This window comes from Brassica oleracea, chromosome C3 (assembly GCF_000695525.1).
Source record: "Brassica oleracea var. oleracea cultivar TO1000 chromosome C3, BOL, whole genome shotgun sequence".
In the NCBI taxonomy this organism is placed as follows: Eukaryota; Viridiplantae; Streptophyta; class Magnoliopsida; order Brassicales; family Brassicaceae; genus Brassica; species Brassica oleracea.
In genome coordinates, this window is record NC_027750.1 from 61,679,734 (window position 1) to 61,697,143 (window position 17,410).

The 17,410-nt window shown below is 33.7% G+C and overlaps 1 protein-coding gene across 1 annotated transcript; it reads right to left on the reverse strand.

Moving 5' to 3' along the window:
• Positions 1-7,187: 7,187 nt before the first annotated feature.
• LOC106335534 (villin-4) lies at positions 7,188-13,370 on the reverse strand. Its single transcript, XM_013774080.1, has 23 exons — positions 13,208-13,370; positions 12,438-12,535; positions 12,226-12,325; positions 12,074-12,142; positions 11,723-11,959; positions 11,474-11,651; positions 11,266-11,398; positions 11,015-11,177; positions 10,783-10,930; positions 10,437-10,693; positions 10,292-10,360; positions 10,134-10,202; positions 9,900-10,037; positions 9,678-9,806; positions 9,452-9,599; positions 9,354-9,364; positions 9,108-9,248; positions 8,878-9,006; positions 8,726-8,791; positions 8,298-8,634; positions 7,953-8,191; positions 7,728-7,875; positions 7,188-7,643 (listed from the first exon to the last, which is right to left on the reverse strand). The coding sequence occupies exons 2-22, from the start codon at positions 12,491-12,493 to the stop codon at positions 7,762-7,764; spliced, it is 2,931 nt and encodes a 976-aa protein (XP_013629534.1). The 5' UTR covers positions 12,494-12,535; positions 13,208-13,370; the 3' UTR covers positions 7,188-7,643; positions 7,728-7,761.
• Positions 13,371-17,410: the final 4,040 nt, after the last annotated feature.

Here is a 17,410-nt window from a genome sequence, read left to right on the forward strand (position 1 = left end):
ATTCATATGCTTTTCGTTTTAACTCTATATGCAGAACAATTATTTAGTTCTAACAAAGTAAATATTAAATGAAATGTTCAAATAGTAGTATGAGAAATTACTAAACGTGGTCGGTTGATAGACACTATAATTTGTCTCTTAATCGATAAAACATGCAATACATACACTACTAGCTTTTGATGTTAACAGCAAAAATTGAATGTTCCCTTATTGGTTTTGTTGTGCTCTTTATCCAACCGCAGAAAAAGTCAAGGGTTAGTAGATTATTAATTAAACCACCAAGGAAATCCAAAATTGCTTCTAGCTCTTTTGAATATTAATTCTTATTTTCGTTAGAATGCGATGCTTTCTATTATATTTGACTGCAATCCCATAATCTTTGATTAAACGTGAACAACATGTGTTTACGGTGACCATCTAGATGCGTCGATTACTTTATTCAAATTACCTTATGTATGTATACTAGATTGTTTTTTGGTCAAAACCTTACTTTTATAAAAAGATCATACTCCATCGAAAGAAAATTTGTTTGAAGTATAAAATAACAAAGCAAAGATGGCTAAAACACACACATATAATACCAAGCGACGAACACAGAGATAATAGTAGAACCAACATTCACACAAACAACTAACGTGGAAGAGTCTTTTAACCTGGTGTAAATCACACTAAAAAGTGAAGTGATGCAAAAGGAATCAGAGAGCAGATACAGTGGTTTGAAACACGGGATTGTAATAGCAACTAGTGTTGTTAAGGCAAAAGTGACAAATCGCCAAATCAGTAAGCCGTTAAATAAAACAAATGTCGAAGCATTTGTACTCATTGACACAATGTTATACTAGATTGTTATAAAATAGACATTGAACAATAAACCATATTATCACCAAAGTTTCTTGGAATTTTGCTTAATGGTTTTCAACCTTTAACTATTTCAACAACTCACGTTGAAAACATTGACAGAAATAAATGCATGCTTTCCTCCAATTACACAACCAAGCTAGGTAAAAACAAGAATAGTAACCATTCAATACTAATTAGAGCATGATTAACCCGGATTTTTAATTTATGGTTCTTAATTCATGATTTGACATTTTTTTATATACTTTTCGGTTAAGAACCGGTTCTTAGACCATGATTAATCCGGGGTTTTAGAGTGGAGTTCTTAGCGGAAGTTAAAAAACTGTTTCTTAATTTTTAACTAAAAAAGCTAAGAACCGGTTCTTAGAGTCTTTATTTAAGAACCGGTTCTTAGCTTTTTTAGTTAAAAGTTAAGAAACTGTTTCTTAATTTTTAACTAAAAAAGCTACGAACCGGTTCTTAAAGTCTTTATTTAAGAACCGGTTCTTAGTTTTTTTTAGTTAAAAGTTAAGAAACAATTTCTTAACTTCCGCTAAGAACCTCGGGTTAAAGAGCATGATTATTGGGAGGTTCTTAGGGTGGGGTTCTTAGCAGAATATAAGAACCGTCGTCTCTTAACTTTTAACTAAAAAAACTAAGAACCGTCTCTTAAAACTCTTACTTAAGAACCGGTTCTTAGTTTTTTTAGTTAAAAGTTAAGAGTCAGGTTCTTATATTCCGCTAAGAACTCCACCTTAAAAACCCTTCAATATTTATGCTCTTATATCTATTATTTAAGAACCGGTTCTTAGCTTTTCTTAATTAAAAGCTAAGAAACGATTCTTGACCGAAGCTAAGAACCCTACACTAAGAACCAAGATTAATCATATCCTTATACTAAAAACAATAAGATACAGCGAATACAACCAATGCAACTAATATTTAAATACAGAACTATTATGTCTGAATGAATTAACCACAAACAAATTGTACAAAACTGTCAGAATAAATTTGTAAGGTCTGTAAAGACTGATATCGAATATTGTAAATGGCATATTATGACTTGTTCGTGCTGTTCTTCAATTTTGTTTTCTTTTATATAATAGCATTTTAATTAGTTAAACTATGTAAAAACGTAAGCGATAATGATTAAAAAAGCGGACCCAGATAGAGGAGAAAAGATATGGCTTGGAGTTTGGGAGGGACACATCTCATGTGGGTAGGGTTTGAATTCGAGTGTTTTGTTTTTATTGTTAGTTTGGAGCTTTTTCACCAATGTCCCCGCGTTACCACGTGCACTCAACTCACTAACACTTTTTTCTTACAAAACGTTCGTCTAGATATCTCAAGTGTAATATCCCTTCTTAGTGATCGTGATCAATATTTTAGTATTACGAAGAGTTTACTTCCAAAAGGAGGTTGAATATTAAACTGTGAGATTAGCCTTAGTACTCATGATTTTATATCCAAGAAATTTATGGCAGCCAAGACAGATATGTCCAAAGTTTTCGATAGAGTTGAAAAGAACTATTTGGAAGCCTTATTTTCTTCTCTTGGTTTTGATGACAAATGAATATCTTGGATTATGGCTTGTGTTACTACTGTTAAGTATTCGATCCTTCTTAACGGTCAATTTTTTGGTTTCATTTCTCGAGAACGTGGGCTGAAACAAGAAGACCCCATTTCTCCTTTTTTGTTTGTTCTCTGCACGGAATGTCTTACTCGCATGCTTAATTAAGCCTCAGACAATAGATCTTTGAAAGGTATTCAATTCTCCTTTGAAGGGCCTGCGATTCATCATTTATTTTTTGCGGACGATAGTCTGTTTCTCTTCAAAGCAGAGCTGTCTCAATGCCTTGTCTTTCAAGAGATTTTCAAAAAATATGAAGAAGTCACCAGTCAGATCATTAATCTTGCAAAATCTTCTCTTACTTTTGGGAAGAATATTGAGCCGAGGTTGAAAGAGAAGATTCAAAATACATTAGGAATCTTCTCAGAAGGTGGAGCTGGAACTTATTTGGGTCTTCCTGAGTGTTTTAGTGGCTCTAAGGTTGAGCTTCTTAACTATATTCAAGACAAGTTGAAGGGTAGAATGTCAGGTTGGTATAGTAAATTTCTTTCTCAAGCAGGGAATGAAATTATTTTGAAGTCTGTAGCTCTAGCAATGCCAATTCATGCTATGAGTTGTTTCAGACTTCCAAAGACGACTTGTAAGAACTTAACATCAGCCATGGATTCTTTTTGGTGGTGTTCTCATGAAGACAAATGAAAAATACATTGGCTTAGTTGGGATAAGCTTTGTGTTCCTAAAGATCGTGGAGGAATGAGTTTTAAAGATATAGAAATCTTTAATCAAGCTCTTCTGGCTAAACAAGCTTGGAGGATCCTTGCATCTCCTTCTTTACTTCTCAGTAGATTTTTAAAAAGCAAATATTTCTCTGAGAAGGATTTTTTAAATGCTCCTTTAGGATCTAGACCTTCTTTTGCTTGGAGGAGTATTTTATTTGGCAGAGATTTGTTAGTTAAAGGTCTCAGACACATGGTTGGAGATGGCAAATCTCTTTCAGTCTGGTTTTACCCTTGGTTAGTGGATGGTGATAGGATGCGTATCCCGCTTATGAAGAATATTCTTATTGATTTAAATCTTCGAGTAAGTGATCTTCTTCTGGATAACTCTCATCACTGGAACCTCAGCTTGCTGAATGATCTCTTTTACCCTCCAGACATAGAGATCATCCTCAAAATCAAGCCTGTTATCTCATCACCGGATTTCTTCATTTGGAACCACACACGTTCTGGAGAGTATGCGGTAAGATCAGGTTACTGGCTTGCTGAAAAAGAAGCCAATAAAATGCTTTGGTAGCAGGAAGTATGTTACCATCTTTGAATGGTATTAAGGATTGTATCTGGTCTCTCAATACTGCTCCAAAAATTATAATCTTTCTTTGGAAAGTTATCAGTGGAGCTTTTCCAGTTGCGGACAATCTCACGGATCGAGGTATGAAAATTGATACTAGATGCCAAATCTGTGGTTTGGAGGGTGAATCCTTAAATCATGTCCTATTTTCTTGCACCATTGCGAGGCAAACTTGGGCAAATAGTTGTTTCTCGCATCCTCCAAATGGATTTGATTCTTCCTCAGTCTACTCCAACATCTTCTATGTTTTAAATACAAGGAACAATCTCCTCATTCCTGAACACATTAGAAGAAGTGGCCCTTGGATCATTTGGTCTATCTGGAAGAACCGAAATTCTTTTCTCTTTGAAGGAAAAATTTCTCTAGGATCCACGTTTATTAAGGCTATTTTTGAGGAACTGGAACATTGGTTCTTCATCAAGGATGCTGATCTTCAAGCAAAAGCCATTGATCTTGCAAGGAAAAAAAAATTACTTTTGGTTGGAAACCTCCTCCAAAACCTTGGCTAAAATGTGATATAGCCTCTGCTTGGGACAAAGATAAGCTTCAGAGTGGAGCCACCTGGATTCTCCGAAATAGCGATGGAAAAGTTGTTATCAATGGTAGGAGATCTTTTGTTGGAATCAATAGTAAAATTGAATCATCGTTTCAAAGTTGGAGCTGGGCTTTAGAGAGTATGAAGAATCTCCATTTTAATGCTATCATATTTGCTAGTGATGACCAGGATCTTATTAGTGCAGTTTCCAAACCATCAGCATGGTCTTCACTCAAGTTCTACTCCTTCCATTTGTTATCTTGGCTACAACATATTGTTGATTGGAAAGTTCATTTTCACTCTCATCAACACATTATTGGTGCAAAGCTTATAGCTAGAAGTGTGATTAAGGAGGAACTTTTTCAATCTTATATTGCTGTCGGTTTTCCATCTTGGCTTAGCCATCTTTTGTTTAAGATTAGATTGTTGGTGTTCCTCTGTTTTCCATTGAAACTAGCTCTGTAATCACTTTCATCAATTCAGTAATAGTGTCTTAAAAAAAAAATAAACCGTGAGATTACAACAAGACATAAACAACTGATATATAATGATTTTTATACTTCTTTCCCTTTCCCGACCATTTTGCATTACCATGTGTCCCCCTTTTTTTTATCGTATACTGTTACTGTTGTTTTATAGATAGTGTTTAGATTTGTTGATTTGTATTTTATTTTTCTGTAAACTATTTGTTGATTTGTTTCCGTCCATATTGGTAAACATTGATTTATATATATGTACGTTAGTTATAAATATGTTAACTTGTTTTGGTGGGTTTTCTAGCTAGTTTAGTGTTTTATACTAGTTATTTGTTTCAATGTTTGAAACTAGTCATTGATAACACAAGCTTACATTTCTAACTAAAAACAAGAGATAAGAGATATATATTTTGCAGCAGATGACATAATGTTCCGAAATAATAAAAAAGGAAGCAAAATAATTATAATGACAAACCTTTTTAGCAAGAACTTCTATATATATTAGTCAAAAAAAAAAAAAAAGAACTTCTATATATACAAAAAAAAATTTGGCAGTACAAATAATGAAATAAAAAAATTAGAAAAGAACAAGGAAAACACAGTTAAGATTTACTTATGTTTGGTAGGAATTGCAACTACGAGTCTCATCCTCCTTCACATCTTTTCCTCATTTTAACTCTTTTCTCTTTTCTCTTAACATGTATAGTAAAGTAACATGGAAGTTTTTTTGTTTTGCCCAAAAGGAACTAAATTATACAAAAAAAAACAAATAAGAGATTTGGGTTTTCTGAGTAAAAAGAAAAGATTTGTTTTCTCTTTTGTTCTGGTCGATCTATGAAAATATCAACATGCTAGTGTTTTGGTCGGTCAATCAAAATATCAACATGCTAGTGGGCTTGACAAGATCCTGTGAAGATAATAAACAAACTAGTCTTGCACGAAATCAATATTATATATATAAATTATTTTATGTATTAAATATTTTTACATATTATAAAATAATAAATATATATTAAATAATTAAAAGTTAGTGACTATTAAATATATAATTAAATTGATGCGAACATATAAATTAATTTTATTAATCCAAAAAATATTTTCTTTTATATTTGATAGGATATATAATTAAATTTAAATGATACCAACATAGATAATATATTTTAGTATATTTTTAATATTAATGTCTATTAAATGATGATTTTTACTCATATAGTTTTTTTGATCATTTGTTTTTTTTATAGAAAAAAATTTCAATTACTGATAACAAAATTTTCATTGTGGGAATAATAGTTTTAGTAATATATAATTTAAAAAAAAAAGTTGTCAATGATTGTTCAAAACTTTTATAAAAAAATTGTTCAAAGTAAATTTTGAAACTAAAATATTGTATTTTATATGGTTTATAGTTTAATTTAAAACGATATATATTAATCTAAATAATTAATTAAATTAGACTTTTTACTTATATAATTTCTGTAATCATTTGTATTTTGTCATAATAAAAATTTTAAACTATGGATCATAAAATTTGAATGTGAGATTTTTAACAATTTTAGTAATTTATAGACATTTGTAAAAATTCAAAATATAACATATACATAAAAAATCTAAATTTTTATTATATGGTTATTGTGGTTGTTTAATTTATTTAATAGTATAAAATTAAACAAATATGATAGAAGATACACTATTTTTTTTATTAAATCTTTATTATTCAAAATCATTAATTATAATATATACTTTAGATACATTAGGCAATTCCGTAAATTTTATTTAAGAAAATAATAAAGTACATTAATGATGAATTTATTGTTAGTTTAATAAAAAGCTTATTATATAATTAGATGGACCAACATATTTTTCTAATGATTCTAAAAATCATCCTAGTGATGACACATGACTACAAAAAAGAGTTGTAATGCTTCTCAGATACTCCCTCTGTTTCATATTAAGTGTCACTTTAGCTCATTTTTTTTTGTTTTACAAAGAGTGTCATTTTACAATACTAATGTAATTTATACAACCTTTCAGCTCAAAATTAATTGCAAAATGCATTGATTTTATAAATAAATGAATTTATCTAAAATACTATTGGTTAGATATGTGATATTAATGAAAACATAAATGCATTTTAATGAATTCTTTAATATGTGTGAAAAATGCCTAAGTGATACTCTTTATGAAACGGAAGGAGTAATATATAGGGGATATATAAATAACTATAAATTAGATAACTAGACGTAGTTATTATCTACATTATAAATTTCACTCCGCTGTTTAAGAGTTAACCAATTGCGAGTCTAACCTTCAGTTACAAGCACAAGTGGTTTTACTATAGTAACCAATTTATATATAAGAGCACACCTCAAGTCAACAAGCAGTATTTCTGTAACTATGATAAAGTTATTTAATTGTAATAACCTGAAATTAAACAAGCATTTAATATAACGTAACACAATTTAGTTTGTAAACTTTTCTGTACACACAAAAAACACCCAGTTCTCAACTTCTACGGTCTCTATTTGTTTCAATAAAATCTCTATTTTGCAACCAAATTTCCTTAATTTGGTAGCAAAATAACCCCAAGAATAAATAAATCAAAGACTCAAGGCCAAACCCTGTGACCTGAGTAAGAAACAAACTAACCTCAACCCATCACTTAAAAAAATAAAAAAAAGGAGAAATTTGGAAGAGAGACAAACAAGTAGATGATGAAAGCAAAGGTGAAAGATTGAAGGAGAAAAAAGAAGGAAAATAAAACTGATTTGGGTTGTTTTTTTTAAACAAGCCATGAAGAAATGTTATTAAGCCTCTCATGGGGAGCAGAAACAGCTTAAAATGCACTGACACTGTCCCTCGAATCTTCTCCTCTTAATAGCTGAAGCAAAGAAAGAAAAACCACAAACAAAACTTCAATTTCTATGTCTGAATAGATGTTTTATGTTCTGTGTTTGTGTGTTACCGCGCGTTTGATGGAGAAGAAGAAGGATCATATCTCAGAAGAGTTGAACAGCCATCTTGAATTTGTTTTGTTTCCATTTAGGCAGCTTGTAGAAAGCTTCTTTAGTCATACCAAACTTCTCTTTGAACTCCTCTGATGAAAGGTAAGCCTATAACAGAGACCAAGAACAGTAAAAATCTTCTTTCCATAGAAAACTTTATCACTTGTTTGTTGGTATGAACATACCTCTCTCCTTGTTACATCAATGTCTGAGACAGGATCAGATGAAGTTGTCTTGAGACGTTCATATGGGTGAGCTGGTAAGTCTTCTTCATCTTCCACTCCTTCTTTAGCATCTTCTTGAATCGTCAGAGATCCTATCCTGCTGCTCATTGATTTCTCCTCCTCGTTCTCATTTTCCTTCTTCTCTTCCTTCCCTTTTGAGTTGGATTCCATAGCTGGAGACTCAGGTGTCTTTGGGCTCGCTTCATGCACAATAAAGCTCAAAAATGTCAACAATACACAAGCAACACACAAAAGAATAGAGATGAGAATCTCTAAACCAATAATAAATGAAAAGATTGACACTACCTTTGGGTGGTTTTGAAACTGAAGGTTCTTGGGGAGGTGTTTTTAACCGTTGTTCGAAAAGGGCACTACGAGAAGAAATGGCTGAAGACTTGGGAGCAAGCTTTGATGAATCAGGAGTGACAGATCTGGGGTAAAGTTTTCTAACTACTGGCGGAGGAGTTGAGAGGTTTCTTGCATTTTGGCTCTCAAATGTTGCTGCCAGTGCATTGAACGCTGGAGATCTTCCCCTCACGCGAACCCTCTCTGGACTAAACGACATGCTTCTTGTCCGCTGCTGGGACTTGTCAGGAACGCTGGCTCGTCCACTATATGAAGCTGGAGTTCGCCGTTTCGGCTTCTACTCATCAAAAAACAACAGAAGAGATAAATAAGAAAACATTTTCAGAAGAAGAATCAATTAAAAGGAAAAGCATGAGGAGTGTCATTACTTCTGCAACTGGAGTTCCACCATTTTTGACAATTCTGAGTTTTCTTTGGAATGAGTTTCCATGCATCTGCAAAACAAAACAAAACAAAACAAGAATGTTTTAACACTTTGTTTTACTTCTAATAGATACCAATTGAAGTGTTCAATACTTACAGCTGATTTAGAGGAATCCCAAGAAGTGAAAAACCGGGTGAAGAAACTTGGCTCACCACCTTCCATGATCACATATATAGGAGCTTCAGGGGATAACTTTTCCAGGAGAGAATCTTTCTCTATGAATTTCTAAAAGAAACAAAAGGTATACTTGAGAAACTTATCTGTAAGACTAATACTTTCAAAAGTTAGGGAATGAAAGTGTTTGCAATGTATCTCATAAATCTGACCTCTCCAATAGTTAACGCTAGCAACTTGTTCTTGGGGGCTACTTCTTGGCCAACCCAGACAAAGATCTCTGAGTGACAGTCAACAATAAATATATCTTCGGTCATCAAGTCATCCTGAGTGAAGTTATATATCTCTGTCACCTGCCAAATGATTACAAAGAGCCACATGCCAAAGCATTCTCCAATCATGCTTGCATAAAGTCTTTATAGATAAATGTAGATTTTGAAAGTTCAAGGCAAACGCACCTTCAGAATGTCTGAAAAGAAAAAAGAGACAGAGTCATTGTGTGCATATATCAGCTTAGGATTAAAACATTTATGAACAAATATATGATTTTCTGTACCTTTAGTGAACGAGCAAGAGAACAAGTGAGGGTCACTCTCTGGTTCTTTTGTGAGCTTTTGGCTCCTATATTCGCTTTTGCCTCCTAATAACTCCCAGAACTGTTCTGATTCTGAACCTTCCTTTTGTGCTCTAGTCTGAAGGTTTGGCTGAACAGAAAGAAATAAACATAACAGATGCATTTGTGAGTCTTATGCTTATAGCAATTAAAGAGAAACTTATCTTACCTTAATAAGATCAAGCTGTCTCTCAACGAGTTCCTGGTCAGTTGAGGTTGCTAGATTCCCAATCCAAGTAAAGACAGAAGAATCATTATGTAGTATGTAACAGTATGAGGAGTTCAATGATGAAGCAACCTGTTAGTATGTAGTTGTGACCTCAGAATGGTTCTCACTTCGGTATGGTTTCTAAAGGTTTTATAGGATGGAGAATGAGAAAATGAGATATACCGGGTCAACTTGTATGGCTTGCATATTCTCCGGACCAGACCCTTGAATGCGGAATAGAGCAAGACCATTCTCATTGTATGTATCATCATCAACTTCTTTCTCTGCTATATATTTCTTATATCCACTGCTAATACCACCCTGTAATGATTCAATCAAAATCAGCAGATATGTTTATAAACAAGAACATGGTTTGTTAAAACTAAACTGCAGAATGAAACTACATTTTCGCCAAACCTTAAAAACTATAAAGCTTTGCATAATCACAAAGAACTGAAGAGGTTCTTTTCCTTCATAGATGCGAGCCTAAAGACATGAGAATGAAAATATTCAGAAAAAAAAGATAAAGCCAACAGCATAGACTTTTGGAATGACTGCAGATGGATATAGATTACTTGAGCTGGCACAAACTTCATTGTCTCAACCATTTTGCTCGCCATAGAGACTGCAGAAGCTCTTTCTTCCTACACGTATGATCACAAACAGAATATATGTGACAGGAACATGCGAGATCTTGCTTTTGTTAACTGGAGAGCTCACCTCCACACTTTGCTTGCCGAACCAAGTTCCTATAAGAACTTCTTCCTTTTCTTCTCCAGGATAAGAGTACTGGAAAACATAGCAATCTCCACTGTAGAACTTCGAATGATCAGCAGCTTGAAGAAGAATCTTTTCCTGACCATTCACACGCCAAACCTGCAGATTCCCCGTGCAATCAATGAAAGCTTGAGGCTCTTCTTTAGGTGGAGCAGCTTTCATCAGGCCTCTCACATTCACTCCTTGCCGTTGCAAAAGTGCTACAAAACATTCAATAACGATAAAACATTTTCAGCTGCTAGTAAATATTTAGAGTCATTATCTAAATTTTGAATATAAATTTACTGACCAGCAACTCTGCCTCTACCATCCTCTGACACGGTTGTATTAGTTTCTTGAGTCCAGGTATCAAACTTTGATCTAAATGTCACGGTTTCAAACCCCTCTATTATCCGGATCATTTGCGATTTGGGTCGTTCAGATGAACGAATCATTTCCTGCATGATTCTTCTAACATCAGCATACCCACAACAAAGAGATTGTAAGACTTTCTTTAGATTTGATAAAGAAAAAAAACTTACTTCTGCTGCTCCACTTGCAACTTTTCTATCATCAAGAGATGTGGTTCTACCCATCCAAACAAACACTTCGAGTCCACAATCAAGAATGTAACACTTGCTTGTATCCAGCATCTCTCTTTTCAAAGAATCTCCTTCAACAGGATTTGCTTGTCCCTTCTCCACACTTCATTTTCAGATAAGAAAACTGTGTTCAGTTGAAGCATTATGGGGTTCAAATTATATGAATTATTACAACAAGAAGATGATATTACCAAAATAATTGTGTGATATCTGAAGTGTAAGTTTTGTCTTCATCATTAGCTGTTTTTCTAGGTAGAGGAGCGAAACCACCAAAGAAACCCCAAAACTCTCCACTCTCAGCATCAGCCATAAGTCTCCCATCCTCTGCAAATGAAACACATATGCAAATTAGAAAGCAAAAGAGATAGTGAAGATAGTTAAACCGATGGGCTCACTAACCAACGGTAGCAACTTCACATGTGCCATCATGGTAAGTATCTTTGATGTATTGAACCACTTCCAATGCTTTTGCTCTCTCTTGGATACTTGAATTTGATCCATTGAACTGAAAAATCTTTGACTTTGTGTCAAGAATGTAAATGTCGTCATGGTTTAAAGAACTCCTAGCAAACGGGACCTGTGAAAGATTCAGACCGTTAGTGTGTGGCCGACCACAAAGTGAGATCAAAGGAGCAATGTGAGGCTTGCCTCTTTGACATGAACAACATGTTTTCCTCTGCAGACGAACAAGCGGGTGATATGCTCTTCAGCTTCCACGTGTTTGAATCCTGAAGCTACACCACCTTCTTGAGGTATGATACATGGCTTAAAGTACGACAAGAATTTCTCGGTTTCGTGGGCTTGAACTTCCCGATACTGAACTGCACGACCTCCTAGAGCTGCATCTAATTCAACCGTCTTAACTGCAGCAGTCCCAGCTTCATCCTAGTTTTTTTTTTTTTTTTTTTTTTTTAAAAAAACGAGCATCATCTCTCAAAAGTTCTCTGTTCATTCTACTAAACGAAGAAGAGATAAGTGAATGTTAAAAGAGTGCTTTACCTGAGAGGTATCTTTACCAAGCCAGTAATGGATATCATGGCGCAATGCACCTGTTTTCAACGCCGTTGTCTGATCACCAGGAGTAGAATACTTCAGCCAAGCCCGAGTAAAACGGCCGTAAGAAAAGTAGTTGCTAAGCCCTTAGTAGTTACCTTCAATACTATGTAAGAGTCTCCGGTGAAAAACTTGCCAATGGAGGACTTAGGAATGGGTGTAGGGCTGAAATTCTCTATACGCCATACCTCAATGCCGCTAAAGTTACCGTTAAGAAGAACATCATGTAGAGATCAAAACAAAACAAAAAAAATCAAAAATCAAAGGAGCTAAAGAAGACTAGAGTAAGAGATTCTAGTATGAAGGATACGCTTTTTGTCCAGCTCCTTGGAAAGCTGGATCCAAATCTCTCATTGAAACAGACATGCTTTAGCAGTCTTTACCACTCTTTCAGAGAACACTAACAACCTACGAGGCAACCATCAACTAAGGGTAAATAAAAGTATTCAAGAATCTACAAAAATGCAAACCAGTTCAATCAAGAACAATCCAAGAACACATTTCATCTCAGACAAAAACCAAACTAAAGCTGAAGAAACTAATATTGATTGGATTCAGCTGATGAATAGAAGAGAAACCAGAAACAAAGTGCTGTGATGAATTGAAATATATACAACTTCAGAATCCAAACCGGTCAGCATCATCTCAAGTCAAACATCAGTCAAAAATGTAAAGGCGTTATCTCTCAGGTAATCCCAAAAAGCAAGAAACTCTCAAATTTATGTTACATTGGAAATAGAGAGTTCATGTAATTTTGCAATTCCCCAGACAAAACAAACAGATGAAACCAAGGCAGAGAGACCCCACCTGAGGGAAAAAAAAAAGGAAGAACCTTTCTATTCAAACATCATCATATCTCTCACCAAACCCAACATCTCCATCATCATCATCATCATCATCAGAAAGGTCAAGAATTTATAACTCTACAAATCCATTTCACTAATTAAACTAAACATTTGCAAGAACCATATACTCCCCCAGTCAGATCACTACAACTCTTTGGAATAAGCTAAATCTACAACAGAACCCAGAAACTGAAAAGTTTCAGAGACAAGATTAAAACATGGAATATGTACTTACCTACGCTATTCAGCTCCAAGCCCAGATCCAATCTGATGAGAAATAATTGCAAAAAAATATACAATCTTTTTAGTCAAAGTTGTTTCCTTTCAATAGGAGAAGACGCAAGAGATGAACAGAGCAGAGGAAAAAGAAAGAGAGAGAGAGAGAGAGAGAGAGAGAGAGAGAGAGAGAGAATTGAAAGCTTTATCTAGAGAGAGAAGCTGATTAACAATCGAAGTCTTTTAGAGAGAGAAAGTAACAATTTTTAAGAGAGAGAGAGAGGTTGGAGGGAATGATGAGAAGCCAGGCGTGCTTATCACTAACTCACAAGACAAACCACATCACCCTTGTTAAAACTCTTTTGATTCTTCACCCAAAAAAAGAAAAAAAAAACAGAGTAGTCAACAAAAAAAAAGATTAGACCTTCGTTGCAAGACGTAAATTTAATTTTTTTTTTAATTCATCAATGTCTTAATTCAGGTTTAGACACACAAAAATGCCAGCAAATTTTTAATCTTTTTGTAATGAAAAATAATTAATTTAAATGTGTTTTTTTAGAGTTTGGAACTAAAAACCATTAACTCTCCATTTATGTAACTATTCACTAATAAAATTGGTCACATCTCCTTTTTTTATTTATTCTTTTCCTTTTAGAGGTAAGAAGTTAGATTATTTCCATCAAGTTTATATTTTCAGACTTTATACTCTTAGAATTAGGTCTGGGACGGATCGGATATCCGGACAATTTTAAGGTATCCGGATCCGGATCCGGATCCTTATCCGACGGATCCATAATTTTAATATCTTTATCCGGATCCGGGGTTCTCGGATATCTAGGTGTCAAATATCCTTCTAAAAATTGTAATATCCGGCGGATATCCGGATCCGGATTTGAATCCTTAAAATAAATAAAAAATAATATTAATATATATATAAAATATTAACAATAAATTTTTTTAAAAGTATATATAATGTCTTTAATTATTTCTATGTATAATATTACAAAATTTACATAAAATTTATATATACTATTATAAAAATGAAAATATATTAAATAAAATTAATTTATATATATATATTACTATTTTTGAAATATTTATTAATAAAACTTACGTATCCGGATATCTAGACTTAAAAATTAAGATATCCGGATCCGGATCCAACTTTGACGGATCCAATATTTTACTATCCGGATCCGGATTCGGTCCCTCCAGATATCTGGATTTTCGGATCGAATCTCGGATCGAATCCGGATCTTGGATAAAAGTCTCAGGCCTACTTAAAATGCCGTTACTAAATAGGGAAGCTGAGTAAAGTTGATGTATGAAACGTCTAATATTAATCATAAGTTCCTAACATCAGAATTAAGCACTAAAATAAAACACATGCACAAAAAAATAGAAGAACAAAACAAAAAGTACTATTACTGTAACATCTGAGTTTGATATATAAAAATGTTTAAGAGAATTGATTTAGGTATCTATGTCACTAAAGTTGACTTACCTTTTCCGGAGCACATCCAGGAAGAACTCCAGAGTTAAGCGTACTTGAGCTGGAGTAGTGAAAGGATGAGTGATCTATCGGAAAGTGATTTGCGATAGTGTGCGAGTGAGGCCAAAGCACGGAAAAATGTCGAGAGGTGATTGCAGGGACAATAAACAATGATTTCGAGGCTTGGAAAATTTAACAGAACAGGAACGGGATGGGGCCCACAGGTCGAGAGAGCGGGCATGAGCGGTCCATTAGCTGTGGGCGGTCGGGGCGTTACAAGTGGTATCAGAGCTGGTTAGCCATCTTGGTTCTGATCCGAGAGACGTTTTGAGACATGTCGTGGGGCGCAACGTGGGCGTTGCGTTCTTTGAGAGGGGGTGAATTGTAACATCCCGAGTTGTGATATATGAAAAGACTTAAGAAAATTGATTTGGCTACCTATGTCACCAAAGTTGACTTACCTTTTCCGGAGCACATCCAGAAAGAGCTCCAGAGTTAAGCGTGCTTGAGCTGGAGTAGTGAAAATATGGATGACCTATCGGGAAGTGATTCGTGATAGCGTGCGAGTGATGCCAAAACACGGGAAAATGTCGAGTGGTGATTGCAGTATCAGTAAACAATGATTTCGAGCCTTCAAAAAATTGACGAACCAACCACTGTAATGGGATGGGATCCACGGGCTGAGAGAGCGGGCGTGGGTGATCCACTAGCTTAAGGCGGTCGAGGCGTTACAATTACCTTCGGCTGTTTATCCTACTTTTCTCTCTCTCTCTATTGCCGGTCTTGGTTAATAAGTATAATCTTAGGGGGGTGTATTCAACTAAGAGTTTCAGATGATTTGTATTAAAATGACAAATCCAGTGTTATTCAAATGAGGATTTTAAAAAATACTTTCAAATCCAGTGTTATTAAACTTGTCATTTTAACAAACACTCTGAAATCCACTGTTATTGAACAAAATTTAAGTTGGAGATTTTAGAATGCTTTAAATGTTTTTAGGGTGTTTGAGAGAGATTTCTTAGTTATAAAAATAAAAATTTAAATCCCATGATTTTAGATGAGATTCTAGAGTTATTTAAAAAAAATCACACCAAATTCTAAGTAGGGGTTATTGGTTGTTGTATTTTAATGGATTTGAAAATCCGAACTAAATCTAGTGTTATTGGATCTGTGATTTTCAAATCTGTATTAAAATCATGTGTTATTGGTTTAATGATTCATAAATTCTATATCAAATCAAGTGTTATTCAATCGTACAGATTTACTAATATATTTGATTTTATAATGGATTTGAATGGATTTGTTTGGATTTTTAAGTTAAAAATACAAATACTCAAATCCAAGGGAAAACCTCTGGATTTGCATATTTTACTTAGATTTATAAATACTATATGGATTTCTAAATCAATCAAAATATATAAACCAATAACACCTCCTAAGTAACTTTTTGGTCCAACTAATCCGTAATTTTATACAAGCCAAAATTTATATTTATCTTAGTTTTTAATGATTTATTAGAAATGGATTATCTTCATGAATTTTTTTTTGATAATTATTATTTTCATGAATTGGGAGAAAGAAAGAAAGAGAAGTTTGATGAATTAACTTCCTTAGGTTATTAAATTAGACCAATCTTTGTTGATAGAAAATAGACCAAATTCTATCCACGTCATTATCTTTTCAAGATAATTTTTCTTTGCTGGGGTTTTATTATTATCTTAGAAAAGTGTTTCCTCTAATTCACAATTACTGTGTTTTTTTTGTTTTGCAGTTCTTACAAAATATTAAGAAACATTTTATAATTGACTTCTTTAAGTTATATGTATAACTGTTTTTAAATTTATTTTTTAATGTGTGAAAGCAAATATTTGTTAGCTTTCCCAACAATAATTTTAAAATCTTTTTTAATTTCTTGGAATTCCTTAAGTTATTTTTATGATTCCATGTTTAAACTGATTATTAGAATCGAAAATTACTACATTACCTAAACTAATTTTAAAATATGTACATGTAGTTGTGGTGTGATGCAATCCAATTTAATCGTCTTTTAGATTAGTGATGTGATGAATATCTTCGACTACACGTCAACGAAGACCACAACTATATAGAAATAGATAATCACAGAAAACATGTACTTATTACGTAATAAATAATAGATTAAACTTTAGCATAAACCTTTACATGTTCCTACCAGCGCTTATATGGGACCGAAATGAACATAAGTTTTGTGTTGAGTGTTTCCACCAATTAAATCTTTTCCACCTTATTCATGTATACAAAAGAATAATTTTGAATACACTCAATAATTGTCATAAGATTAACCAAAGATGAATCACATATTATATGGGTCAACCAGTACAAAACATGAACCAAATGCCCACATAGACAAACCAAATAGTTATTGGAATGTTTGAATCAAAATCGTTGGTGAATATTTGTAGCATGCTTATGACTCTGGGATGACGAAAATACTATGATATATATATATATTTTGAATTCAAATGATTTCTATAGTAGACACCAATCGTCGCCTATGAAAAGTACACTACAAGAAAACAGCGGTATTCTGACGGACATTCCGACGGAAAATGAAATACTCGGAATATCCCGAGGAATTTCCGAGGAAATTCCGAGGAAACACAAAATTGGGTTTCCTCGGAATTTTCTCAGAATATACCGACGGAATTCCGAGGATATATCAATCCGTCGGAATATTCCGAGGAAATTCCG

What these genes read in the sequence shown, in the direction of transcription:
- LOC106335534 (XM_013774080.1), bottom strand. Translation starts at nt 12,493, where the DNA reads ATGTCTGTTTCAATGAGAGATTTGGATCCAGCTTTCCAAGGAGCTGGA. An exon ending in TTGCAAGTGGAGCAGCAGAA is followed by an intron (nt 10,931 to 11,014) that starts GTAAGTTTTTTT and finishes AGAATCATGCAG; the next exon opens with GAAATGATTCGTTCATCTGA. An exon ending in AAAGCTTTATAGTTTTTAAG is followed by an intron (nt 10,038 to 10,133) that starts GTTTGGCGAAAA and finishes GAATCATTACAG; the next exon opens with GGTGGTATTAGCAGTGGATA.